Source organism: Aricia agestis, chromosome 6 (assembly GCF_905147365.1).
Source record: "Aricia agestis chromosome 6, ilAriAges1.1, whole genome shotgun sequence".
NCBI lineage: Eukaryota > Metazoa > Arthropoda > Insecta > Lepidoptera > Lycaenidae > Aricia > Aricia agestis.
The window spans coordinates 3,036,737-3,063,396 of NC_056411.1; the positions used below are offsets into that span (position 1 = coordinate 3,036,737).

Below are 26,660 nucleotides of genomic sequence, written 5' to 3' on the forward strand. Positions count from 1 at the left end.
AGAATAAAACGAACTTTGTACCTTTTATTTTTGTATAAGATAGAATATTAGTAAGACCCTGTATATAATGGTAGCCAGATGTTTTGTATCTAATGTCTTTAATAAAGAAAATATCATGGCTATTTAATAAAATCAATTTTAACCGTTATGATCTTTGCGATTTTTTAAAACAATTCTACTAACACTAACCAAATATTAACACTGTGCGTGACATTACAACTAACAGTAAATATTTTTATCTAGTACTCTCAGAGAAGTTGATTCCTAGGCAGATGGGGGATAATTGGTCGTAATCACAATAATCATTGAATTGACGTGATCCGACCAAATGACGTTGGTCTGTCAACTGCCTAGGAATCAATGTCCTCGGTGGTACATTAGAAGACCAGCCAAACAGACAAATCATTTTGTACGTCTGTATGTACACAGAGTGGAAAATTAAGATGGATTTCAGCTCTTATAAGGAATTAGAAAATACGTAGAAATTTTGTAGTAAAACTTAATCGCTTAAAGGCATTGAAGTATAAATTTAGTTATTCATTGCTTTTTTAAACGAGGCATAAAATAAATATTTGTTTGTGAAGTTTTGAAACTAAATTAAGGAGACGACTATCTAGTCGTCTCCTTAATTTAGTTTCAAAACTTTAGTGATGATGATCATCTGATCATCATCACTATAGTTTGTGCCATTGCCATTTTATGATAGCTGACATGATACAATTTTAAAAAATGAGACAAGGTTCTCTTATATAATACTATCTCCGTCGCTAACAAAACTCATATAATATTGTTAAACACACACATATACTCATAATATAATATTGTTAAACACACATAGATACGTTTTAAAATTGTATCTGTTCTGGGCACCTATTTTCATAAAATACAAGCAATCTTACGTCTGCATTAACATTGAAAAGTTTATACCTCTATTTTCAACTATTAAGCCGTGATGTGTACAATACATGAACACACAAAACGCTTTAAAACACGAATGTAATGCAAAATACTTTTATTTCAGTCCATGAAAATCCGAGGCCGCGCCGTGAATAATAATAGAGATCTAATAAGGTCACAAGCACAAAATGTGTCACAAGTATGAAAAGCTATTTCGGATTCTTACAATGTAACAGGGGTCCGGGTGTCACGGAGTCCAACTGGGGTCACGAATTGTTCAAACGCCAGAAACGTTCAACTTTTTTGATACCATGAACGGAGGATTGTATTAAACTCAACGTCACTGGCTGAAATGATTTTATTTTTTTTCTCCGTTTATTTTTAACTCCGTTGCGGTTAATTTTTTATCGCGCATTTTTCCGGGATAAGGTATCCTATGTCCTTTTCCTTTTTGTACTAGATTATGCCCACAACTCCGTTGTGCCAAATTTTTTTATCGTGCAGGTATCCCACATTTTTCCGGGATAAGGTATGTCCTTTTCCGGCACTCAAAGTATCTATTTATTAAAGTTCAGCAGTTTGAGCGTAAAGCGATAACGGATGGACAGATGACACACTTTCGTAATTATAATATTAGTTTGGATCTTATATAATTATATATATTATATATTTAATAGTAAAATTTAGTAGGCATAAACTCTTCGATCTAGAGAAGATAAGCGCTGAAATAACCAGGAATTATAATATTGTGTTCTTTTTTATTATTTGTAGATTTTTCTTGAGTTTAGTTGCGACAGTGCCAGCAGATCATCTGATTGATTGTTTGACAAAAATAAGATGGCCGTGTAATAATTCGGTCCCGCGCCGGCTTTTTTGTTCTTGTAAGTTTATTCATTACACTGGGTTGTGACAGCGTCCTTGTGTATTACGTACACACTTGAACACTATAAAAGAAGGCCTGCGTATACAGCTTGCTTTTGATAAAACAGGTCACCGAAAACGGTTTTAAAATTTTTCTAAGAGAAACTTGAGTAAGGTTCTCGCTATTTTAAAGCAATACTGTCATTTGTTAGTAAGTTTAATATGAAACATTCATCTTGGGTTGCCATATCTAAATTCCAAGCAAGATTAATTCATTCATGGCAAACTTAAATTATTGCGTTTAGTTTCCCAACTTGTGGAATACTGTCTTCACATTCAATCAGAGCACGAAAATGCACTTAAACTTTGCCCGTATTAGCAAAACAAATTGGCAGAAATTATAATAATATTCGTAATCATTATCATCACCTGCCCATCACTGAAAGTATTTGTCTATGAAACTAAACTAATTTAAAAACATCCACATTTTATATCAAGACAAGAAGTACTTTACCTGAAAGGGTTTTTGGGACCATTTCGATGATTAAAGGAGTGAGCACTCTGAGACGGGCCGTGCCGGGGCTCAGCGTGCCGGGGCTCACTCCTTTACGGTTTGGAATAGATGTTGATAATACAATTTTAGCTTGTATGAATTTTTTTCCTTCTGTCCCGAGTTCTGAAATCTTTGTTTTAACTGAAAACCCTTGTTCTCAAACGCTAAGATATAATATCTCACAGGCAAGAAAATGTGATCTAATTGAAATTAAAGAAATATTATGACTGAAGTTTATTGGCAATTTAAATTTATTAATATGAATATTATGTTTTGCAACTTTATTTCGATTCATAAAGTTAACCTACGAGAAAATAAATATTGTATACAATATTACAGTTGATGAAATAACATCAAAGCATTTCGATTACATATTAAGATAAGTCGCTTAAACCGTATAATATAATATCGCTTAAGCAGATTAAACGGGAATTAAGCGGTCAGCGATAATTGCAAGGAAATGGTGCAAGACCAAATGGACTTCACATGTTAACTTCAATTAACAGACTACTGTTAGTGGTGATGTATCGCGTTTTTGCATTAACACTGTAGACTGCGCTATTGCGGGTATATCCATCATGACATATTGTATTCTATATAGTTATTTTAAGGTATAAAAAGGGACCTTGAGATAGACATTTAGAAATTATCATCATACTATGAGAATCGGACACAATAGTTACAAAGACTAAAAATTATCATGCTTCGGAACTACCAGACCATAATTTTCGAAAATTATGATTTTGATATAGTTTTAATTCAGTCATGGTATAATAAAACTACAAAATAGTATTCTCATAATAAAGACGCATCCCTATAATTGGTCAAAACTCCATGTATAAAATTCTCGTGTCTCAGTGTTAGTGCGCGAACTCTTCCCAAACGGCTCAACCGATTTTAATGAAGTTTTGTATGTACATTCGTTCGGCCTGAGAATAGGTTTTTATCTACTTTTTATATTGATACTAGAAATAATTTATATGGCAAAACAACATTTGCCGGGTCAGCTAGTCATATGATAACACTATATTTTTGTTTTTAATAGCATTCGGAATGGATCAAAATTGTATATTATGTTGGCTTAAATATCAGAATAGGTCGCAAAGTTTTAAAACTAGTTCTTTATTGTAACTGTCGTGGAATCCGACACAGTTAAACAATAGTGAAACGAAGATTGGATGCGCATCGGTTCTTTGCCAGTTGGCTCCTTTATATATAACCTTTTTACAACTATTATAAAGTTTGCTTTTGATCTATCAGGTTTTCGTTTTATAACACTACTAGATGACGCCCGCAACTCCGTTGCGCCAAAATAAATTTGTCGCGCAAGAACCGTACATTTTTTCGGGATAAAAACTATCTTATGTCCTTTATAGAGAGACAAAGTATCTCTATCGGTTAAGCGTTACCTCTTCACGCTTAAACATGCGTGAAGAGGTAACAGATAGACACACTTTGGTATTTATAATATACTAGAATCTAGATGTTCCGCGCGGCTTCGCCCGCGTAATTAAGGAATTTCACGGAAACCGTAAATTTTTCCGCAAAAAATAGCCTATGTCTCTTCAGATAATTAATTCATGTATGCCAAATAACATAAAAATTGCTTCAGTACTTCTTAAGATAATAAGCAATTTGAAATAATTTCCCCCGTTTTTTCCACATTTTCCTCTATTTCTTCGCTCCTATTAGTCTTAGCGTGATAAAATATAGCCTATAAGCCTTCATCGATAAATGGGCTATCTAACAATGAAATAATTTTTCAAATCGGACCAGTAGTTCCTGAGATTAGCGTCTACAAATAAACAAAATCTTTTTTTATTTGTATTTGATATTATAAGCTACTGACGGCAAGATGAAAATAGGAAATTCCAGTCGACAGATTGGGTTTCAAGGAACATTGATAGCAATGAAAAATTTAATACAAGTGTGAAACCGCTTTATGTCAAATAGCACTTACAACAGCACAAATTCACAACATAGTGAGGCCAAGCTGAAGTAAGATCTATTTGAAAGCGTTAAAAGGGCCTTATAAAACTGCAGTCAAAACAGAGAGACGTTAAAGGGAACTTCATACTTTTAATGGAACAATTATTATGTTTCTCGATTCTCGTTTTAAGTTCAAATATTATAGGTTTGAATATATATTTTCTTACTAAAAGTTGCGCGGTGGCTCCGCCCTCGTAGGTAACCTCGGACCTCTATACAAGGTGTTACAAAACTAAGTGATAATACTTTAGGGTGTAGGTATATGTGACCTTAGAGTTCACTGTGAAAGTTGCAGCGATGTAAGAGAAAAACGATTTTTGTAATTTGTATGGGCAAGCGTAGGTACTCGCGTCATGAATTTTTCCAAAGATGAAAAAAAAGTTACTCCTTCAGCGCTGCCACTTTCACAGCGAACCTAATATGGGACCCATACACATCCTAAAGTATTATCACTTAGTTTTGTTACGCCCTGTATAATACGGATTGGGTCAGACACACCTCCTAAGCCAGGTACCTATATACGACCTTAAACTGGCCTGCATAACTAAATACTAACGAGTTATCGATTTAACTTTAAATAGATATTGGCAAACAGCAGTTCTACCACGTGTAGCCTATGTAGAGAAAATATAGAAAGAAGTATTTGATTGCATTATCTTATCTTATATCTTTAAAAGAGCAATTCTTGTACATAATAATATATAATTGGAATCTCGGAATCGGTTCCAACGATTTTCATGAGTATACTTATAGGGGGTTTCGGGGGCGATAAATCGATCTAGCTAGGAATCATTTTTAGAAAATGTCGTTTTATTCGTGTTTTATCGAATACCGAGCAAAGGCTTGGTCAAATAGCTAGTTTAAAATGATTAGTAAAGAATTTAATATGGTTGTTTTAGCTTGTCCGTTTTTTTCTGAAAGGTCTAGACTCTAGTAGTCTACACGCATATTTAAAGTCACAAATTATACGTACATACAGCAAGAAGAAGGGATATTATTGCATAATGTACCCTAATTTTTAAATGATACAGTGTCTTTATAGTGTATTTAAATGATACAGTATATATTTTATAGTGTATTATTATTGTTAGCAATATTACGCGAAATAAATCTTAACCTGCAAGTGATGAGTGTATGCATAGACATGCGTTACAGCACCTCCCTCCTTTCCCACACTGTTTTAAGCTATGGATTTCCGCAAAGTAACGCCTGATTCTATTAACTACAGTGTCCATAGTAAAAAAAAAAACATTAGATACCCCTTTACTTTTTGTGAAGCGTAAAATTAATTAACTACAGTATCCATAGTTTAAAAAAAACATTAGGTACTACTTTACTTTTTGTCAAGCGTATATTATATCAAAGACAGCAATTTTTGTCCGTCATCTAACGTTTCCATTATCCCAGACAAAGATAAGCCTTAAGCAGACCATGACTTGTCTAGTTATTCATTGTATAAAATTTATACAATGAATAATTAGACAAATCATGGTCTGCTATATTTTTATTAGGTTGGGTTGCACCAACTAACTTAACTACAATGCAAAATGTCAAATCTTTGGTTAAAGTTAAAAATAGACGCCATCAAGACGCCATATTTAACCATAGAGCTCGACAAGGTTTTAACGCTGTCATCATACAAAAACGCCGCTTAACTATAACCATAACTTTAACCTTAACTTTAACTTTAACCACGCCTCTGCAACTGCAACCCAACCTTAGAAGTTAATTTAATACGACCTTCACAAAGTTCCATATAAAAAAGAAAGTTATTTAATAACTAGATGATGCCTGCAGCTCCGTTGCGCCAATACTCGATTATCGCGCGGGAATCGTACATTTTTACGAAATAAAAAGTATCCTATGTCCTTCCCCGGGACGCAAAGTATCTTTATGCCAAATTTCAGCAAAATCAGTTCAGTGGTTTGGGCGTGAGGAGTTAACAGACAGACAGACAGACAGATAGACACATCTAAATATATAAAACTCAAAGGTGACTGACTGACATGGTGATCTATCAACGCACAGCCCAAACCACTGGACGGATCGGGCTGAAATTTGACATGCAGGTAGCTGTTATGACGTAGGCATCCGCTAAGAAAGGATTTTGATCAATTCTACCCCCAAGGGGTTAAAATAGGGGATGAAAGTTTGTATATAATAATACTTCTTAACGCGAGCGAAGCCACGGGCAAAAGCTCGCTTATAATATTAGTATGGATAATTACTTTAATATGGCCGTACCTAAACTTATATAGATACGTAGTTTAAGCCTCAGACCCTTTACAGAAGTTTTATGTAGAGTCCTTTATTCTACTATATTATGTATCCCTTAGGACTACCGTCTCCAAGTCGAAGCTCTCTTCGAGATGTTTATTAGTCTGTTGGAACTATAGGATTATAAAATAATGTAAGTTTATAATGAAATCGTTAGGGATTATTATGAAAGATTGTTGGTGGCGATTTCTCGTAGGAACCGTGCATATGCGCACCAAAAAAATTAGTCTTCTCCTTTGCTTACTCTATAACTGCAATTTTTATCAAAATCTGCTGAACCGTTCATTCCTGATGACAAAGTGCGAGCGAAATAATTATTGTGTGTGAAATATAACAAACAGGACAATTTTCAGCTTCAAAACATAAGGTTGATGACTTATCCCGAAGTCATTGTACCTACGTGTCAAGTTTCATAAAAATCGGTTATTGGAGTAATCGGTTATATATCAGAGCAAACTTAAAATGAGTAATATTTATATATTACTTTTATATATATTATATAAAAGTAATATATAAATATTACTAATTTAATAGTAGACATAATATTAATATGTAAGTAATATTACAATTCTAATTTAAAAAAAACGTTTTTAAATACTATGTAAGGTAAATAGAGTTGTGACGATAAATAATTTCCGATATCCAAACTGCGCATAAACGCAAACGTCAAATAATATTTCACAAACGATTTCCCATTTCATCTCAAAAGAACGATTCCATTTTGACACCTTTCAACGAACTCCCCCGAGATAAAAACGCTAGCCTCATACCTAGCGATAAATTGAAAGAGACATAAATAATATGAGCTTTAGTCTGTTCGAAGAGCTGTCCTATTTTCTATTCCACTTGGCACATGCGACCTCCCATTTTTCTAACTTTCCGCTTATCGAGCCTCTCGCAAAGGATAACTTTATTTTGCAAGCCTAAATTCTTTAGGCGGGGCTTTTTTATGCAAAACACGTTGAAACGTCAAAACGGGGTTACAGCTACAATTCGTTACAATAATAAAGGTTTAACACTTAGATTCGACAGTTGAATGGTTGTGAAGAGAAGTGGAACATAATATTATTTTCATCGTATACATAAACGATAGCAAAATATTATTTTCATCATAATACATTAGAAGATGAACTAAGCCGCCCAAATCAATGAGAAAATTATTGGGATTTTCTCAAGCATGTAACAAAACAGAGTGATAGGTGACGTGTATAATAACTGTGTAATTATGAATCCCTTGTCATACCAGTGCAGCTGACAGTTAATCTGTAGATAAAGGTGCCAAAGCCCAAAACCCGGTTCTATGTTTATCTATAAATTAATTAATTATAATTAATAATTTTGTTTCTGTTCATAAATAAATAAATAAAAAATAAAATACGTTTATTTCAGGTAAAATATAACCCATAGGAAAATTCTTAAACTAGCAGGAAATGAATGTTATTAATTTAAATATTTGCTACCCTCTGGTGCACCGGATACATGCACGTGTGCATGGACCCAGTGCTTCAAGAGGGGGTTGTCCAGCTTATCACTGAGTATTTTCAGGATGATGTTGGGGCTGCCGCGCGTTCGGAACATCAGCGATGCAATGCGACGTCGCAACACGGTGTGAAAACCGTCAGTTCGTGCGTGCGCAAACATCGCCGATGCACTATGCCATCGTGGAAGCCCCACCAACACCCTGAACGCATCATTATATTGTACCCGGAGAACGTTGATAGCCCGCTGCGTATAGCTTACCCACAGATTGCAGGTGTAGAGTGTTTGACAGAATGCTTTAAATAATGTAATTTTTACATCTGTACTAATAAAAAATATATTTTTTAATTTGAAAAAATATTTTACCATTTAAAGACCTTTTAAGAAATATGTAAAATATCTACTTTACACCTATCTCTGAAAACAGGATTGATACGAAACTGAAAAATTCAATGCGGGCTCGTAAACAGTGAGATACTACAAACATCGACATCGACAAACTGGGACCAGGGTCGATAACTGTCAGCAAACAGTTTTTTCTCATTTTATATCACGAGTTCCGTTTAAAAAGTGCTATGGAATTATTTTATTTTCATATCAAATCTAAATATAAAAAAAATGGCTAGTAACTGTCCTGTAAAACTTAAAACAACGGGACGGATCAGGCATTTTTTTTGGAAGCGTGTAAATTTTAACACTACATTCTTAATTAATTATTATTATAGGTACGACTTAACAACGTAGCAATCTTGATTCTTGGTAGCTCGTAACAAATAAAAGTAATAGACTGGTAATTAAAAGTTATTATAAGTTTGAAGTTGACTTATCGCTAAGTTTTATCGACAAATCAACGACTGAACATCACTATTACATTCATAATTCACTAGAGATCCAATATATTTTGTAATGTCACGTTAAGTTTAAACATTAATTATGTACTGAGCCTGAGCTATTACAATTTATTTGGTAACGGAAAACGAAAATACTGTAAAAGCCAGTTTAAGAACTATTTGAAACTAACCTAAATAAAAATCGTCCAAGTGCGAGTTGGACTCTCGCACGAAGGGTTCCGTACCATTATAGAGCAAAAATTGGGAAAAAATGTGATAATATTTTGTAAGGGAGCCCATGTTAGTTATATTTTATTTTATTGAAATTTTATTATTATTTATAATTAATAACATTATATGTAATAATAATTATTATTAAATCATAAATACAACTGAGTAAGTCTTGTATATTATGAATATTTCAAGTGCCTGCCTATTGCCATTAAGTATATTATTATTGATATCTAGCGAAAAATAGCAAAAAAAATACGTTCGTACAAATATACTAAATCTATGAAAATTTCAGAAATCTAGCTATAGCGGTTCTTGAGATACAGCCTGGAGACAAACAGACGGACAGACAGTCGGAGAGACATCGAAGTCTTAGTAATAGGGCCCCGCATTTATCGGTACCGCCCCGGCCCCGCTATTTGGGTACGGAATCCTAAAAAGATTTTTTATTGACCACAATAATTATAATGAAGAGTTTATCGAATACTTTATGGATATTTAAAATTATTTACTGGTGTGCAAACGTTAAATTAAAGTCCTTACTTACTAAAGTATCCCGCAGTAATCGACGGTATGCTATGTCCGTTCCCGTTGTCTATTTTATGTCTTAGCCCAATTGTATTAAAATCGGCCTAGTAGTTTTGGAGCCATACGAAATAAACTTTTTCTATTTATAATTATTATATTATTATCATAATATTATATTTTAATCTACGCGATATATTTTTTTAATGAAATAAGGGGGCAAACGAGCAAACGGTTCACCTGATGGAAAGCAACTTCTGTCGCCCATGGACACTCGCAGCATCAGAGGAGCTGCAGGTGCGTTGCCGGCCTTTTAAGAGGGAATAGGGTAATAGGGGAGGGTAGGGATGGGAAGGGAATAGGAGAGGATGGGGCAGGGAATAGGGTAGGGGATTGGGCCTCCGGTAAACTCACTCACTCGGCGAAACACAGCGCTAGCGCTGTTTCACGCCGGTTTTCTGTGAGAACGTGGTATTTCTCCGGTTGAGCCGGCCCATCCGTCCCGAAGCATAGCTCTCCAACGTATATATAGGTAACTTAAATAATGAAGACTCATAACTAAATTGAAAGATCAGCATTATTATACAAACCACTATAATGTCACGTAATCAATGATTGCTTGTACACAAATATAATGTACTTATTGGTATTTAGTATTTACATTACCTTCATGAAAATAAGGTAACAACGATAATTATCATAAATCATGATAGTATATTTAATTAAAATTCAAAAATCGAAACACGAATTAATCGCATTAACTGCAAAATTTTTCTTTTTAATGCAGCCAGTATTTTTCTAACGATAAAAACTATTCCGCTCTGGAAGCATACACGGAAATCCTTCTTTATCTACCGCAAACAGTGTTGGTATTTTCCGGTCTGGTAGTCTATGGTTGCAGTGTTGCCAACATGTTGACATAATTTTTGCATAAATAATTGTAAGTTTTAAATGGCGCTTTAGGTGTTTTGTGGCGTGTTTACGACTGTGGAGTTTATTTAAAGCCTTTTTATGCGTTCATTTTACAGTTCTGTGGCTTTAACAGAGCGAAATAAATGTTAAGTGTTTTCAGTGCACTGTTCCTATTTGTTGAAATTAAAATACAGATTAATATAAAATCAGTTTATCAGTTATATTTTACAGCTTAAAATATATTATGTGCAAAATAAATTAACATAGAAATATTTAAATAGCCTGCGTTTTAAAAGCTTATAATATCAAACATTTTAATGTAAAATTTATTGTTAGCTAAAAAATAAAAATACAATATTAAATTATTCTGTTACAACACAGTCAAAAAGTTTAGTTCTCTTTAAATAATAGGTTGAAATTCAGCCTAAAATTGGAAATAAAATGGGCGCAACCGAAATAATAATAATCTAAATAATATTTTGATATAAATCTCTTAGAATACAAGCCAAAATGTTTGAGGAATAACACAACAATTTATTTTTGCTATACCTTAGGGTAAACACAGACGGCCTGACAAAAATAAGAATAGTAACAGAAAGATTCTAATATTAAATGATCTGACCAAATTTCCCCAAGGGTTTGTCAAGATTAAATTGTTTACCGCCATAAATAACAATGGCGTTCGCTTATCGACCATTTTGTTGACTTTATCGCAGTGTTGCAAATAAATTGAAATCTCCCCAAACTAAGGCAAAAAGAGAGATTAGAAAAATTTCATTAACATTTTTGTTCTAATCACATTCTTGCTTTGAATGATAAATTTATTCAAATTTTTGTTTGTGTTATTTATGGTAGCTGACTAGAATTAAAAAATATTGTTGTTCATCACAAGAATATTTAGCATTTTATGAGGGCGACTAACCCAAAAAATCATACATCGTCCTTCTCTCTTCACACTCACGCCCGTCTTTCATATGCCAATTGCCAAGTGAAAAAGGACGACGCGGAATCATCGCCAAGTTAACTCGATAAATATACAACATTTTAAAAATCCGCCAGGTTAGTGTCTCAACGATAGAGTTTTATACAATGTATTAACTTAGTTTAATGCGCGGTTATGGCAATATATGAAAAATTCGTTAAAATCAGATGCATCTTTGTGATTTTATTCTATCTAGAAAATTTTAAGATATCGTGTTATCGCTCAGATCAAATTCTTGCAAATATAATGTAGTAATAGATACTATATTTAGAAAAAGCAACAATTCGGGGCTTATTTTCAAGTATAAAAATGACTTGTTAATCGACAATTATTTTGGGTTAGTCGCCCCCTTAATGTTTTCTTTCGGGTTATATAAGTAAAGTCTGTGGGTTAGGACTTAGGTCACTTAGGCAACATAAGATATTTAATTTGCAATGCCTAAAAGTGAACAATCACTTACCATGGCACCATCCTGGTTAATCGCGCGGAAACCGTATTTTTTTTCCAGGAGTCATCCCGGAAACATACTTTGAGTCCCGGAAAATGATATTATAGGTTAAGAAATATATGTAAATAAATTAATTCCCGGGTAAAAATTTTGGTATGGAAACACTGAGTTTCCATACCAAAATTTAGCAAAATTGGTTCATCCGTTTGGGCATGAAGAGGTAACAGATAAACACACTTTCGTATTTATATTATTAGTATGGATGTGTGCTCGGCACTTCTGTAAGTCAGAAATTAGTTTACCGCATGTTAGCTGTTATAATGTATACTAGCTATTTGACCGAGATTTGCTCGGTATTCGATAAATCACAAATAAAATGACATTTTATAAATGGTTCTCAGCTAGATCGATTTATTGCCCCCGAAACCCCCTATATACTAAATTTCATGAAAATCGTTGGAGCCGATTCCGAGATTCCAATTATATATATATACAAGAATTGCTCGTTTAAAGATATAAGATAATATTTAATTGCACTAGAAAGTAAAAACTATTCAGTAAAAGCATATTGGATAGTTTTTAGTACGTACAACAATATTACTTAGCATGGATTTTTACACCAAACTTGGTTTAAGTGTAAACTGTAAACGCAACAGAGTGAGGAAAATCACACATTTTTCTTTTTTAATTTGATTTCAGTTATATTATGGAATACTCAGATAAAATCATTAAGTAATTATAAATTTTAACAAGTTTTCTAGAAAGTTTTTATTACTAACATCCATACTAATATTATAAATACGAAAGTGTGTCTGTCTATTACCAATTCACGCACAAACCGCTGAACCAGTTTTGCTGAAATTTGTTATTTAGATACTTTGAGTACCGCGAAAGTACGTGGATACTTTTAATCTCGGAAAAATATGAGGTTCCCGCACGATTTTATCGTGCGGGAACGGATTCGATGTAATTTAGTTGCTGGCATCAAGTAGTCTACTATTATGTTAAGATAATGTGGGCAGTAAAGCTAATAAATTTTCAGAGGCTCTAAAAATTTTTTCCGTCGAGAAATGTAATGCCGTAGCAGCTGTCTTTTGCACTGTGAACAGTGAACACATTACGCAGTCCGTGTACATACAAAAATCCGCATGTCCCATTCACAGGTTATTCACGCTTATTTACGATAAAATTACTTAAATAAAATAAAATAAAAATATGAACTTGATAATATAATTAACTATTTTTTTATCCATTTTATGTTATAATCCATTTTATGTTATAACTTATAATATATAGGTAGAAAAACCCCGTTTTTAGAATATTTTGAGCAATAATAAAGTTAAGCAAAATTTATAATAAATATAACTTAAATATTGTTGTGCACGTGGCGTATAAATTTTTCGGAAACCGAAAAATTCCCAATTATAAAAATAATATGTACCTTTAATCAGTCCATCAAAAGTGTCACTCACTTTACACTCGCACAAAAGTGTACACTTCACTCTCACTTCACAAACACGTAGCGTATCGAATTTTGAATTTCGAATACACGTCCTTCCGTCGGGCAGAATCAGATCGCACTGGCAAGGGTGAGCCGGCGTGCGAGCGAGACGGACTATACGAGGGAGCTTTCGAACTATCCATTGCATTTCTCTGAATAAATAATTTCAGACTTTTTGGGGACATCTCTCACAAATAATCTTTGTCCGCAGAATTCAGCTTTTCACGTCAAAGTCGTCTTAGAAAATACAATTCTGTATGATATTTTGCTGTGGTATTTTTCTACAAAAAGGTCGCTTTTGACGGAATGACTTCTTATTTCTTTGATTCTAAAAATAATATTTAATAATAAGTATGTTTTTTTCCCACTTTATTGCATTGTCATTACTCATTAGAAATTACAATACCTTTTTTATAATATTATCTTATTCGTCATGTTTTATAATAACAGTAAGATTTCTCTACTCGTAATATTCGCATATTTACATGATAATTGATGTAAAAAGGTTTCAAAAATAGGTAAGAAATCAACTAATCTCAACTAATTAATAATTTCGTATTATACTAACCTGCAACTGCTTAGTTGCAGGCCCATGTTGGATGCGAGTAGCAGGAGATCGGTCATCTTGGCGTTCATTGAGAGAGGCCTATAGGAGAGCAGTGGACGACTATAGGCTGATATGATTATACTAACCAAGGTTGATAGAGGGTATTTTCAACTTTTCCTGGGAAGTGTACTGGTACAAACAAAAGTTGTCGATTTTCCGCATAGACCTGATCTACCTATACGAGGGGTAGTATCTATAATACTACATATCTTAGTATTTTTCAGATTTTGCGAAAAACCGGGAACTAGAATGAAATTCAGAGCATTCTAGTGTATTCGTACTGTAATGCGTTTTCGTTTTTCCAGTAGCAATCAAGCACTGGTTTGGAATAATATAAATCGGCCATTTTTTGTTTTGACGAGACCTTAAAAAAATAATCTTCATTATCATCAATGTTGTATTTTGTTGAGTACCCCTGATATTTAAAGTATAAAATCATGAATTTAAATAAAAAATGTTACCTGCGAGTTGCGACTGATTTATAATATATCAAAACGCAAAGCTATGTATGTATGTATGTATGTTTCTTTGGCATTTGTTAACCGACTGAAAGGACACGGTTTTATGCTGTTTTTTAAATATTTTTAGAGGAAAAGTTTTTTGTATGTATGCTTTAGATATTTTTTGTTTTCGCTCTAGGTTTGACACTGTGCACAGTAGCGCACTTTTTGCGGACCCCTAGTATAGAAATTTAAAAGACATCTAGTTATACAATACAATACATATTATTTTTTTATTATTTATATGAAATAAATAATAATACACCATTTTATTACTTCAAAGTTAAGAAAAGGCTACTTGACCTATATTCAATTTCATTGAACAAATACATATTTCTAGTAGAACTTGGCCTAGGAAACCGATTATTTATAAATAAAGTCGATTTGAAAATATGATTTTATGAAAATAGGATTTGTACTGACGAAAACGCTTTTGCGGTACTTCCGAATTGGATGTGACGCCATTCTATTCGTAATTTAATACCTATCTTTTATTTATCGCGCTCGTTATATGTAAGTTTATTTGTACATAAATAATAAAAATAAGCCTAGAAAGATTTGTAAAATATATTTTCTTGAATAATTCAAATAAAACATCAGTTTTATAATATATTATCTCCATTTATTGGAGACGGGAAATGAAATGGCCAAAACTTTTCTCCAAAAGTTTGCAACATTACAAATGATTTCTAATTTCTTATTTAATTCTATTATAATTTTTGGGCACTTTTAGACGCGTACATTTAGCATATACAAAATTTTCAATAAAGAGAGCTTAAAATACAAAACGTATGACGTCACACTATGGCGGACAGTGTTTCCGGCGCCATTTATAAGGCATACTTTTCAATTAACATTTTTATGGTTTTCTACTGTGTAAAACATTAAAATATTAGTTTTTTTTTGTAATAATGAATGATTATTAAGCGATTAGCATGAAAAAAAAATGAGGTCAAGTAGCCTAATGTGTTAAGTACATTTTAAAATATTTTAACACATTAAATCTAAAATTCACTTAAACTTTTCTATAATGTAAAATGTCACCTCGGGGAGTGTCAATATTTATCTAGCAGGAGACTTACCCGGTTATCGGTAAGTCTCCATAAACTTGCTACAGAATTTAGCTTAAAAATGTCGCCTAAATATCATGTATGCGATTAGATGGCTCCTCGCATAATATTATGTAGCTGAGCTGATATTGAGTTGGTACTTATCATAATACTTTTTGCTATAATATGTTCCACGTGTAGGTATAGTTTTTTTGGGAAGCATACATATTTTTCCTGTGTTGAAAATAGCCTATGTAGTAAAAACATTATTATTTATTATTTGAAGCCCGTGGCCTTGTGTTCATTGCCCCTAAACTCTACAAAAGCATTCCCCTTTAAAAAAAATCCTTTTGGGCCGATATTTCAAGTGTAAATATAAACCATTTTATGTGATGATTTTTAATAAGAGTAAATTATTAGGAATTGAAAAATTTTCGAAAATGACAGTTAAACAATTGGATAAAAACATTTTTTTTATTCCTTATTATATCGTCTGACCAAAAACATACCTGTCAAAATGGGGCCAAGTTCCTATCGGCTAATTTTTGGCCTATAAAAAGAGTTGAAATCCAATCCAATGCCAAGTTTAGATGCACTTCATCGATCGTAGTCATCTTCATCAACAAACAGCCTTATCCATAATACGTCTAATTCAACTTGGAAGGTTTATTTAATTATATAAGTATTATCTAATTATACAATTGAGTCAAGTGTTACGTTTAGCACAAAAACCTGCCAAGTTCCAATTTAGAAGTATTATGGATTAGGCTGTTGATGAATATGATTACGATCGATGAAGTGCATCTAAATTTGGCATTGGATTGGATTTCAACTTTTTTTAGGCCAAAAATTAGTCTATAGGAACTTGGCCCCATTTTCACAGGTATGTTTTGGTGGGATTTTAATATTTTTTTCAAAAAATCATACTTATTTTTTTCTTTTTGTGCCGCGTCCAATATCACTTTCGATAAATGGCGCTAGTGGTATTTGTTAAACTATCAATAATTATAGAAGCCAAATTTAGCTATGCAGTGTGCATTATACATGACAATATTACCCCCCTCTCATCCTCCCACCCTCTTCATCGTATTCTCGTTGTATCACTGGTACATAAGATTTTTTGTCTAAAATTCGTAGATGAGCCCACTAACGCTTGACTGATTTCTTAAATTTCTTAAGTTTTTGTTAATCTGCATACTTAACACACGACCTGTGTGTCAAATTTCATAACGCTCATGCTTGACCGACTTCTTAAATTTCTAAATTTTTTATTAATCTTTATTTAACACACGACCTGTGTGCCAATAACGATAGGACAATTGGAAGAGGCCTAGAACTTTCGATTACCGGTCAGTGAGTGAGTGAGTGATTGAGTCAGTGCCAAAATTAGCTATTTTAACAGGGATATATGTATATTTTCAAGATCTATCAAAGCTTTTTTTTTTTTTACATGGGGAAATGCGTTACGCATCCCCGGCGGATTGGGGACATCGGCCGGGGTATGTGGGACTCTCCGACGAATTACCCACTAAAACCCCATGGTGCTCCACTCACCGCTTAGGCAAAGTTACGGGCACGATCAACCCACCGCAACATCAAAGCTATACCTATAAAATTGGGTATACTGCTTAAGTACTTGTATATAATTTCGTAGGTTTAAAAGTGCGTCGAAACGGTTCGCGTAAATAGTGCAAGGAATGCGTGCGGCCTGCTGGAACTTGGCCTGCGCACTTCCGTGCGCTTTGATATTTTGAAAGGAAAAATATTTCAAAATTATGTTATAAAAATATATTTATCGTCGTTATAAACATTTAAGGACAGGCTCGATGTAACAAGCAATTGTTCGGGAGCTCCACACAATTTATAGGGAAGCGTAAAATAATAACAAATTATTTACAAACGTCGTCGCGGGACCGAGAGAAAATTTTTGCATACTGGCGTAAGGATAAGCTACGTCGTCTACGCCTTACGTTTTTAGTATCCTAATTCCTAATAAAACGCGAACATGGGCGGATTGTATTGAAGCGGAAAATCCGAAGTTAGATGCGATGCAATGCTATACAAATTTAAATAAAAACTATAACTCTAATTCACCCAGTTAAATGAATCAAATTTAATTTTTTAGCTTAAAATATGCAATAAGACTTTTAGCTTAACTTAATAAAAATAAGTACTTAAAAACAATTTTACATAAGCATTTAAAACCACTTTTTGTCAGATACATCAGCATAACATTAACGTTTACGTATAACGTAACACATTAACGTAATTATGCAATAAATCATTATTATTATTATTATTATTGTAAAATCATATTTATATAAGGATAAAATATGATTAAAATATTATAAAATGGCCAATCCTTTCTTTGAAAACATGGGAATTTACAATATTGTAAGCGGATTTCGCGGAAAACAGCCAAGACTTTTGATTTCAGACGTTGAAGTTGAATAATTTTTTTATCGATACTATTTTTATTATTTTCAAGGACATGAAATATTTATTGCAAAAATTTACCAAACCCAATAAAAGGGTGGGTTGCACCAGAGGCGTAGTTATAGTAAGTGTTAAGGTTATCTTTAGAAATGGCGTCCATTATAGACTTTTACTAGGAATTTGACAGTTCATTTGACAGTTTAATATGGTTAAAGTTAAAGTTATAGTTAAAGTAAGTTGGTGCAACCCACCCTTACACTTAGGTGTCTCGTGTCGTCATGCCGGAAAATTCTAGTTTCAAAATCAAGAACAATATTAATTAATAGTCTCCAAAGACCAGCGGGGCTAAAATGGTCACATTTAGCAATTCCTCTCAATCAATTCAGCAAATGAATTGTCAAAACTGTCAAACTGACAAATATCAAATTAGTACGAATTACTAGACATGGTACCCTTGTTTGTTCATTACGCCATCTTTTATAGCAGAGTCTACTCCAACACACTCTGACATTAGCGATTCACAAAGGAGCCATAATTTAAAAAGAAGAAGAATTGCAAGCAGACTTGCATTTTACGATTTTAAAAAAGTGAATCAAATACTGATTCATAATAATTATGACTCTCCAAAGCGACCATTTTAGCCCCGCGCGCGCCGCGGCACCGCCACTAACAGCCATTTCATTACAATATAAAACCTCCAACTCCCAACAAACACCGCGTACCTCTTCCCCGCGAAATCTTATTCCAAATAAAAATCGATACATCGATTCGGGCTCCATCGTACTATTCTAAGAATAAGCTTCAATTTTTCTTAATTGAATCGCTTAATCTAATTACTTTTGGAAATTAAGTAAAAGAATTATCTTAGAGTGCCGTTTCAAAATAATTGAAACCGTAACTTCGGTGACGAAGGCTCAAATTTTAATGCGTGCGATGTGCAATTTTGATTACATTTTAAAGAGCCAAGGATGCGTTAGATTTTCTAAGCAATTTGGATAAAACCTTTCTGAGAACATAAGTGACAGTTGTAATTTTTTTAATTATTTAAATCAGCAGACCCCTCTGTGTTACTCAGAATTGAACAAAAATAATTTAATGAATAATTTGATTAACAACGACATTTGGATGTCCGCTGCAAACTTTGAAACTAAGTTTTAAGCAATACGTTTTAAGCGTACGTCGTTTTTAACGTCAAGTGGAACGCGGGGTTTAATAGTAAAGTATTGTAAATTTGTAATATGTATATTTTCTAGTCAGGCATAGCACACGATTCACGAAGGGCAAAATTATTATCTCTGACGCACGTTTTAAATAAATTCTGCTCTGTTCAAAAAAATATTATTATAATTAATTATTATAATACATATTAATATTCTCTCCTGTAATTAAAGAAAATATGTAATGTCCTTCAAAACCCGTTCCCAAAACACGTTTCTAAAACTTCTACGGAATATCACTAATGGCCGTCCTATTGTGTTAAGCTTTTGCCGTGAAATAATAATCGATATTAATTGAAACATTAAATTCTCTTTGTTCTTCCGGTTCCTATCAAAGCACAATACAAAAGAGGAAAATTAAGTAAAATTAATTAATTTAAAATATTACTGCTTATCCTGGTAAATTGTCTTAACATTTTTAATAACGAAAAAAAAATTAGATCGCTACAAGGCTGTTTTGGCGGATGACAAAAATATGATTAGCGGACGCATTCAGAGACATGATGATTAAACTTCAATTTAATGACGAGTAGCACAGCTATAATAATGTATGGGACTTAAGAGGATACACCAGGGGCGAGAAAAATTGAAAATGTATTGCTGTCTCACCACTCTCAAGTCTCCCACCGCATAGCGCGATAGAGACAACATGACAAAAGTACTAATAAAAGAACAGAAAATCTTCGATTCGTTGTCCGCTGATTCCTTCTCCAAAACTTGACCGATTTAAGTACTTTTTTCATTAAGAATTAAAGCAAGGCTTGAGCTGTGTTCCTATGTTTTATTTTTTTTTTGTATATTTTAGCCAGTTTTGTTTTCTGGGTGTTTGAACACAGAGGAAAATCTTGCCATTTTTTGGGTTTTTGGACGTTTTATTTTTTTTAATAATAAAATAATGAAAAAAAAAATAAAACATAGGGACATGCTAATAGTGGCCATTGATATTCAGGAAAAAAATCATAACTCTACCGGCATTATCCAGGGAGGAAACAGGGGACAGCGTTTGTATGGAAAAACGGCGGTGTGGACTCCTCTTAAGTAGAAATCTTTATTTTATTACAGTATAATAATATTTGTCTCTGGGTGCGGCAGTAACGCTATCATCTTGTAAAAAATCACTGCAGGGACAGCAGTAAACTTACGACTTTTGTACTTACGACGGTCAATGTGATTTAAGTATAATTGAAAACGTGAGTGGAAGAACACAATAACTAACAGTATTTTGAAAACTACCGTTTGTGCTTGGCTTGAATGGAGGCATTAGGGCTGGTAAAATGATTTGAAATAAAAAATGTGAATTTCCTGTGCAGCCAGATACAAGCCAGGTGATGAAATAGATAAGTTACAAGGTTTGTTGAAATTATAGGGGAAAAAAATGAGTAAATGTCTGTATGTTACAAAATGTTAAGGTGTACCTACTCGGGGAATCGAGATACCGGTCATAGACTCCATGTCAAAAAACTTGTAATTTTTTATATAAACCGATTGACAATGAAGTGTCAGATGTTCCTAGTCTAAGGGCGATATCGTATTTTTCATACTGGATAACTTAATATGAAGCATATCACTTGGAACTCATAAAAACTTGGAGATTATTTTTAGAGTTACCAAAAGGTTTTCCGATGAATCTGTAATAATCTGTATCTTTATAAGTGGTAAATTTATTCTAAAATATAATATAGTACGAGCATTTTTCGTTTAGCGCCTAGACTAATGCTATTTTACAATGCTATTTGGACTTATATAGCTCCGATGATGGTTTTGGTATTTGCTACTGCACTTTTATCAGCATAAATGAATGCTGTTTTTACTTCAGTACGTTTCATCCTACAATTTGAGCTTATATCGGTATATAGGATCATATTTCGTGGCCACTACTGGATTGAGACTCCTATAATAGCTAGGAACAAAACTGAATACACTCAGGAGTAATTAATCTAGTAACTCATACTTCTGTCCGCCTATAGGATAACATCTTAGGAACATTTAAATCCTAAGACTCCTCGAGGAGCATCTACCAGGATAGTATACACTGAGACGCAATCACTCATGGTAGTTATAACCTCATATAAGCTAATATTTTATGGCCATTATAAGTAAATTAAAGTTAAAGTACTGAAAAACATTTATATTTCTTGTATGATTTTACATTACTTTAGAAGTGATTTTATATTATTTTATTATAATATTAAATATAATTTACTTAAATATGATAACATCACTTAGATTATATCAGCACGCAGTAGGATAAAATGTTCTCTATATAGATTTATCGCATGTCGTTAAAAGCTTAGATACACTCATAATGGCATTCCATAGTAGTGTTATAGACTAACTCATCTCAAACAATCCTGGTCAAAACTCTTATAGGTGAAAACACGCTTTATATGGTTTTGTAAATTCTATTATAGGAATTGAAGGGGTGAGTGGACAAAGGTGTTATCTGACAAAATTTAAAAAATATACTTTTTCGAATGAACATAGGTTTTATGTGATGATAAACCGAATGATGAACTAAAAAAGCGCAAATTTTCATTCTTTTCAGAAATACAGATCTTGACAAAGGTGATATCTGACAAACACGTAACATTACCGAACTGCAAATGTGGTATGAGCTGATACATTTTCGAAAGATCAATAACATAAATACATTTTGAATAATATAAGGTCATATCTACCAATGTGCCTATTGCATATTCGCACGCATAACACGATTTTAAGTTTAAAAAATAAACAAAGGTGTTATATGTTCTTTATTATCTTTGTTCATACTAAATTAAATAATATTTTTTTAAAAATCCTTATACCAATGGTGATTTTGTCTTTAAATTCCATTGTTGGAATTTGTCTAATTAAAAAATTTTTTTTATTGTTTATGGTTGAAGCATTTTACAACCTTTGTCACATTTCCGATCACACTTTTTTTGACAATGACATTTCGTTCGATATCCCGCCTTGGTTTGATCCCATCCCGCCAAACGGAACGAATTAACGAATGACAGTTTGATATTGTCAAAAAGTTTCATAACTTCGTGAGACGTGAGATTGTTTTTTATAGTTATAGTTCTGTTATTATTTGATTGTGTAGATAAAGTGTAGATAAACCACTATGTCATTAAATTCACGTTCACGGCAAATATTGAGTTTAGTGTTGAGCAATGAAAATACAAGGAATACAGAAAATGTGAGCTGCGAGACAGGTTTGTACTACTTCAAAAAACTAATTTAGTTTATATAAAAAGGCATTAGTGTTGTATTTTACATATTTCTGTCCTAAAATATTATTGCTTTCAGCTTCCGTCGATCAGAGAATTAGTCATTCAAGTGATTTACCAAATACGTCCAGTACAAACGACGTTGCAAACAGTAAGTATGGAAACTTAATTAATTGTAGTATTCTGTGGCAAAAAGACATATTTTTTCACTACCTTTGTTGCTTACTTTCAGATACTGAAAATATTCAGAATGATTGCTATGTCCCAACGAAGTGCCATTCTCCATCTATTTTAGTTGTCGATCACATTGAGCAAGGTTAGTAAAAATGTAGTGAATTTGACACATAATATGTGTAGTAGTATATTAGTAGTTAGTATATTATACTAATTATTAGCCATTGTCTGTGACTTTGTCGCGCAGGATATACCTATATAAAAATGTATTTGCTATTCTGAAGTATAAGCTACCACTGAAAATTAATGAAACTACAATATTATTGAACTTTCATTAATTTTTAGTAGTTTTGTGTGAAAACATAATAAACATCCACACATTCTATACTTATAGGGGTAGGTATAACTATATTCAGGTATTTGGGATTATATTGTATTAAGTATCTAATTTATTATTACTAAGAAAATTAATTCTAAATGACTTTGTTTAAACTATTTAGTGATTATAAAATTGTTAACTTTTTTTATAGGTAATGAAGACATTTGTAATAACCAGGATACACCACAGGAATATGGTTCCCAAGATAGTGATGATAATAATAATTCACCTATTTGTAAGTATTCGTTCCATTTACCATACTAAAAGTATACTTTATTGGTATGATTTGTTGAGCAGGATTTAATTTGTACATCAATTTCATTTTAGCACCAGAAGAACCCTACAGTCCTGCTAGTACCGATCATGAATATATACCATCATCTTCATCAAACGATATTTCTGCAACTGAAATTCAGGAGGAATCTCCAATGACCAACAATATATTGCAACCGAGGAAGAGAAAAATTTTTCAGTTAAAAGAAAAGTTATCTAAGAAGAGATCAAGAAATGAAGCTGAGTGGAAACAAAATAGGAATAGTATTTTAAGACAGGAAGGCAAAGCTTATGTTACAAGGAAGGGTAAAACAATGGAAAGTAAAAAACCAAGGTTTGGTATATTATGCAAGGAAACATGCAAATATAAGTGTTATGAAAAATTTTGTGATATTGATTGTGCATCTCTCTTTTCCCAATATTATAGTTTAAAAAATAATAATGAAAAGAATATGTATCTTTCAAAATTTATAACAGTTGAAAAAGTCAAAAGAGCATTAACTAACCCAAAAAGGCAGAGATGCACAACTTATACCTATGTTCTACCAAAAGGAAGTACTAATATAAAAGTTTGTAAGACTGCATTTTCTAATATGTTTCAAATCGGTTATAGAAAGTTAGCAGTTATTCAATCAAAAATTAAATTAAATAATGTTGAAGCACTAAGAGATCAGAGAGGAAAAACTCATTCTTACAGGCACAAGGTAGATGTTGATGTAGAAAATTATATAAGCAGTCATATTAGAAGTTTTCCATCTGAAAGTTCTCATTATTCTAGAAATCAAAATATCCACAAACAGTACTTAAATCCATTACTTACAATTAAAACTATGTATTCAATGTACACAAAAAAATGTGAGGATGAAAATAAACCTACCAAATATTATATAAAGGAATGCACATATAGAAAAATATTTAACACCAAATTCAATCTTTCTTTTAGGCAGCCAAGAACAGATGTTTGTTGTAAATGTGATTCAAATACTCAAACTGAAGAACATATTGAGAACTATAAAAGAGCATTTGAGCTACAAAAACTGGAAAGGGAGATGGCGGTGTCTGGACAAAACATGACATATATTAGTTTTGATATGCAGCAGACACAGCCGCTTCCTAAAATTCCAGTATCAAAAGCTTTTTATTTAAGACAAATTTGGTTCTACAATGAAGGTATACATATAGTTGATAAAAATGGACATAGGTCCTATTTCTGCACTTGGACTGAAGACTGTGGAGGAAAGGGCAGTGTAGAAGTTCTTAGTTCGCTTTTTTACTGTTTAAGCAAGTTAGCTAATGTAGATAGTTCCCAAAACTTGTTGCTATGGTCAGATTCTGCCAGTGGCCAAAATAAGAATCAATACTTAATTGTTTTGTATCAGTACATGATTGCACAGAAATTATTTGTATCCATTGAACATAAATTTCCAGAGGTAGGTCATACATTTCTTGATTGTGACAGAGATTTTGGCCGTATAGAAAAATTATTGAGAAAGCATGAGAAAATATTTACTCCTAATCAGTATAGAAATATAATTAAAAGGGCATCTAAGAATAACTCTATCATAGAAGATATGAATCATCATTTTTATGATTTTACCAAATTAAAAAATGATTTGGGCATAGTTATACCCAATACAAATACATTAAAACAAAAAATTAACTTTAAAGGGAATGTAAAATGGATTCGCCATGAAGATTATGGTAGATATTTTTATAAGACCAACTATGACCCCTACACACCATATTTAGAAGTTTCTCTGGTAAAAAATCCTAATATTATCCCGGAAGTTGCCTTGACATGTAATAACCAAAAGGGTAAAATCTCTAAAGAAAAAATAGCTGATATAAAAACACAGCTTGAGTACATTGAAAAAGAGTCTCAATGGTATTATATAAACATTTTGAATAATGATTAATTTTTATTATTGATAGTGTTACTTGCCAACAAGTTGTAACTTCACATTTTTGACCTAGACCTTCTAAGTTGTAACGTTTTATTTATTTAAATAAAGCTTTTTCAAGTAATAATCGTTAAATTCTTTTATTTCTAACATAAGACCTTTTTAAGTTCATATAATTTAAATATGATTTATATTAAATTAAACAAAGGTGTTATGTTCCTAATTTATCAATATTTATAAAACTAAAATAATAAATACCTTTTTATGTATATTATCTAATAAATAATGATATATTCAAGGCAAATAAATACTTTGGTTTTGTTTAAAACTTAAACCATATTAGTTACATCGATTAAATATTTTACAATTTTCAAACACCCATAATCCTATTTGAACTTTTTGTTAATTAACACCTTTGTCCACTCACCCCTTCAATTATTATAGCTTTTATTATATTTTTAACCTAGGACGCATAATAAAACCTTATGATATTCCTTAACTTGCAAATATATAAATATCAACAGAGTTTGTTTTTATCTGGGCAATGTGGAACCCTAATTGGAAACAATATGGCGAATCTTCGGTTTTAACACTTGCTTATATAGAACCAATATTACTTATAATGGCCCTAAGTCGCACTTGGCAATGCTCACCGAGAAAATGGCGACTGTCGATGATATTTTCATAACAAAATATTAAAAATTAAAATGTAAAGAAGTAAATTACACGAGGCGCTTTAAAATTTTAACTAAAACTATGATATAATTTTCAGAAAATTCACATTCCCCATCGAAAATACAACAAATTAACAACAAATTAAAAACAATTAACAACAAAAAGCTATTGATTTTCTACTATATTATATTTCTGATTACAATGGTTGACATTCATTTATATAAAATTAAAATTAAAAGTTAAGTTTTGACAGTTCCTGGACTCACAGAACATAATTCGACTGTTCTCAAAATGTGAGCTTATAGAAGCATTGCGAGGCTTGTATTAATCTCACTTTTTCCTATAATTTACTTATATTGGCTTTCGCAGGATTAATTGCACTCACGTAATTCTATTAAAGGAGAAATATAGGCGTAAACGGCATTGAAGCGGTCCATTTTAAAAACGATATAAGTAAAATTTTACTTATAAAGTGGGCCCTTTTCTAGACTTATATGTTGATAAAAGTCTCTTATAGTCCTATGGAATTCACTCCTGGAGATAGTATAAAAACCACTTTTGCTGGTTGGGTAGTTATCGTGTTCTTAAACGTACGTCTTAGTTTTTTGTATAATTTTGTGTGACAGCTGCTTCGCATTCTTGCCTCGTATGTATCACAAGATTCTAACCTGTTCCGGGTATTTTGGATGCGTCCAGGGGAAAAAATTGTTGTCCCCGATTTCCAAGTTACGTCTTTACGATTTTATTAA

General features: G+C 32.5%; 2 protein-coding genes across 3 annotated transcripts in view; one reads left to right on the plus strand and one right to left on the minus strand.

Moving 5' to 3' along the window:
- LOC121727605 overlaps positions 1-13,551 on the minus strand; it is a 76,209-nt gene extending 62,658 nt beyond the window's left edge. The window contains exon 1 of the mRNA XM_042115520.1: positions 13,426-13,551. The gene's annotated coding sequence lies outside the window, so the exon portion shown is untranslated. The remainder of the gene's footprint in view (positions 1-13,425) is intronic.
- An 8,539-nt stretch (positions 13,552-22,090) lies between these two features.
- On the plus strand, positions 22,091-25,386 carry LOC121727604. Of its 2 annotated transcripts, XM_042115519.1 has the most exons (5): positions 22,091-22,494; positions 22,589-22,660; positions 22,742-22,825; positions 23,214-23,297; positions 23,390-25,386. In XM_042115519.1, exons 1-5 carry the CDS (start codon positions 22,404-22,406, stop codon positions 25,249-25,251), a joined length of 2,193 nt encoding a protein of 730 aa, XP_041971453.1. In that variant the 5' UTR covers positions 22,091-22,403; the 3' UTR covers positions 25,252-25,386. The 2 variants fall into 2 exon arrangements, with proteins under 2 accessions (XP_041971453.1, XP_041971451.1); XM_042115517.1 differs by having other exon boundaries at positions 22,589-22,825.
- The last annotated feature ends 1,274 nt before the right edge of the window (positions 25,387-26,660 follow it).

Coding starts and splice junctions, on each gene's coding strand:
- LOC121727604 (XM_042115517.1), top strand. CDS start 22,404: ATGTCATTAAATTCACGTTCACGGCAAATATTGAGTTTAGTGTTGAGC. Junction 22,495..22,588: donor AAATGTGAGCTGCGAGACAG/GTTTGTACTACT, acceptor TATTGCTTTCAG/CTTCCGTCGATCAGAGAATT. Junction 23,298..23,389: donor TAATAATAATTCACCTATTT/GTAAGTATTCGT, acceptor ATTTCATTTTAG/CACCAGAAGAACCCTACAGT.